The sequence below is a fragment of the Galeopterus variegatus genome, unplaced genomic scaffold (genome assembly GCF_000696425.1).
Source record: "Galeopterus variegatus unplaced genomic scaffold, G_variegatus-3.0.2 Scaffold4047, whole genome shotgun sequence".
Classification (NCBI taxonomy): Eukaryota; Metazoa; Chordata; class Mammalia; order Dermoptera; family Cynocephalidae; genus Galeopterus; species Galeopterus variegatus.
The window spans coordinates 115,066-117,671 of NW_007730158.1; the positions used below are offsets into that span (position 1 = coordinate 115,066).

At 32.8% G+C, this 2,606-nt stretch overlaps 1 protein-coding gene across 1 annotated transcript in view; it reads left to right on the plus strand.

The window, feature by feature from the left end:
• Positions 1 to 2,606, plus strand: part of ABCA5 (ATP-binding cassette, sub-family A (ABC1), member 5) — a 76,587-nt gene that overhangs the window by 29,361 nt on the left and 44,620 nt on the right. Inside the window, exon 11 of the mRNA XM_008586617.1 lies at positions 1,664 to 1,774. Within this exon, the coding sequence (XP_008584839.1) occupies positions 1,664 to 1,774 (111 nt within the window). The remainder of the gene's footprint in view (positions 1 to 1,663; positions 1,775 to 2,606) is intronic.

Here is a 2,606-nt window from a genome sequence, read left to right on the forward strand (position 1 = left end):
TAGAAAGCATAGATAAGTAAAGTCGGAGGATGATGCTTACCTTTTGAGATGGTTTTTGAATTTTTAATGGCTGGCTTCAGTGACTGTAAGCAATTTTTTTATGTGGATCAGTATATAGGTGAAATACTGTCTCACAAAACAGCTGCTGGGCACTTACTTTAATATAAGACCCACATGTGATATGATTACTTTTCTCAGTTGATAGCAAAGGGAGAAGTTGATCAATTCATCTAACAGGTAGACTTAAAGCAACAGAGAAATTCTAGAATGTCTATTGCCATTCTTGGTTGTTAGTCATAGGCAGGAATGGAAGCTAAGTGGGAGTTCAGAGTATCTTTGTTATTTAAAGCCCAATAATATCTAGGGGGAAAGCATCCCTGATCATTACCTTTAGCGAGAAGGAGAATCAGGGTGTTTTCTGAGTTACAAAGTTATTGGGTCAAAAGGCATGGTTGGCTATATTTAGGATGACAGATTCTAACTTTTGTTTTTGGTGTTATGGGGCTGGAGAAATAACTTTAAAACCACTACACTGACCAAGAGTTAGAGGATGGGATCTTCCAAAAGAGAAATACTTAATCCTTTAAACATGGTAGTTATGCCTTTTCTTTGAGTAGCTCATGGATATCCTTCTTCCTAACTCAGTATATGCCATGATATCCCAGGATTTGTCACCTATGTCATGACACTTTATTGATGTATTGCTCTTCCTCATTTCTTATACAAAGAAAATATCAGAAAATGAACCTTAAATGTGTCCAGATTATAGAACACATTTGAGTTTATTTATGTGTAAACATAGCATCAGTCTGACTTTGCTTTTAATTTTCTGTGAAGTAACTTATTATGCCTCAAAAGGATACTTTACTAAGCCGTGTCAATTCAAACTTTTGTATATGGAGGTGTGGGCAGTTTTACCAATGTGTCACTTTTTGCTCCTTTGAGATTATTATATTCATGGACTTGCCTTGGGTTTCTTCTTGCATCCTCAGCTGTACATATGAGATTCTATGTATGCTTGCTTGCTGTTTTTCTTCCTTTTAACTTGGACTACTGGCCTTGGGATGTAATACTTTTTCCTTATTGTTTAATATTTTAGCCTTCTTAGCCTAGTTTCTTGACTAATGCCTTTCTGCTTTATCATTTCAGATACCTATCCTGTCTTCCTTCAGTCATTTACACATCCATCCAGTGATATTTCTTCACAAAATTCCTTCAGTCATTTACACATCCATCCAGTGATATTTCTTCACAAAATTTAACCTTTCAAGAATTCACTTAGCTATAACTGTATCATTGGTTAATTTCAAGGTTTTTAGCAGTGTATTTAACATGCCTATAAATAACCTTGGGACCGAATTCTTATTTAATTCTCTTGGAAATTTACAAAAGTTGGTACACAGAAAACCCCCAAATATTTTGTGTACCCTCAAATATGACTGTATGAACAAATAAAGTTTATTTTTCTTATTTTTCTTACTGTTTATACCATTGACCATTGACTATAATAAAGAAGCTATTTTACCTGCCATAAAATATGCTGGTAATTTTAAATATGTCTTTAGATTTATTTCCGTACTTCAATTTAGCTCTAATAATATGAATTATACTGCATAGCTGAGCAGAAATAAAAATTACAACTGAGTTTTTTCCCCCAATCTAGATTTGTCATTTGACATATATGAAGGTCAGATTACTGCATTACTTGGCCACAGTGGAACAGGAAAGAGTACACTGATGAATATTCTTTGTGGACTATGCCCACCTTCTGATGGTGAGAGTTTTCTGACTTTAAAAAAACCCGAAAACGCTTTGCTTTATCATTGTTATTAACCAAAATATCACTGTATAGTTATTTATCCTTTAAATGTATACTGAATAATTTTTCTCAGAGATTTGGCACCAATTTCTGTATTAGTAAGGGTGTTTTCTCTTTTTCTTGACTACATACATTTGATTGTCTTTCAATAGGAAAAAAAGGTAATTCCATCATGTTTAATGTGTGTGTACACACGTATAAGTGTTATGTATGTGTGTGTTTAGTCTTTATTTTCAAGGAAGGATAAATCAGTAACTAATTGGAAGTTAAATCACACAAAAAAAAGGTAATTCCATCATGTTTAATGTGTGTGTACACACGTATAAGTGTTATGTATGTGGGTGTTTAGTCTTTATTTTCAAGGAAGGATAAATCAGTAACTAATTGGAAGTTAAATCACACCTATCGACTATTTTACGTTGAGAAAATAAGTACAGACTTCTAAATATGCAGCAGTAGTTTAAAAGGAAAGAATGATAGATGTCAACACCATCTCCTAAAATAGAATTTTAAGAGAAGTTCCTCAAAAGGATAATTTTGATGCATGATTATTCTATAGGTGAGAATTCAATATGGCAGCCCCATATTCCACAATAACCAAATAGAATGGCAGTGCCATAAATATTTTACTTGACAAACTGGGTTAAATTGTACTTCAGCCTTTTAAATGTAGTTTAACTTTTAAAATTAATTTGATTTTGTTGCTTATCCTTAATTGTGTCACTTTTTCATAGAAGTCATTATATGTTGTATTTATATAAGAATTCATGATTTTTGTGTGAATCTC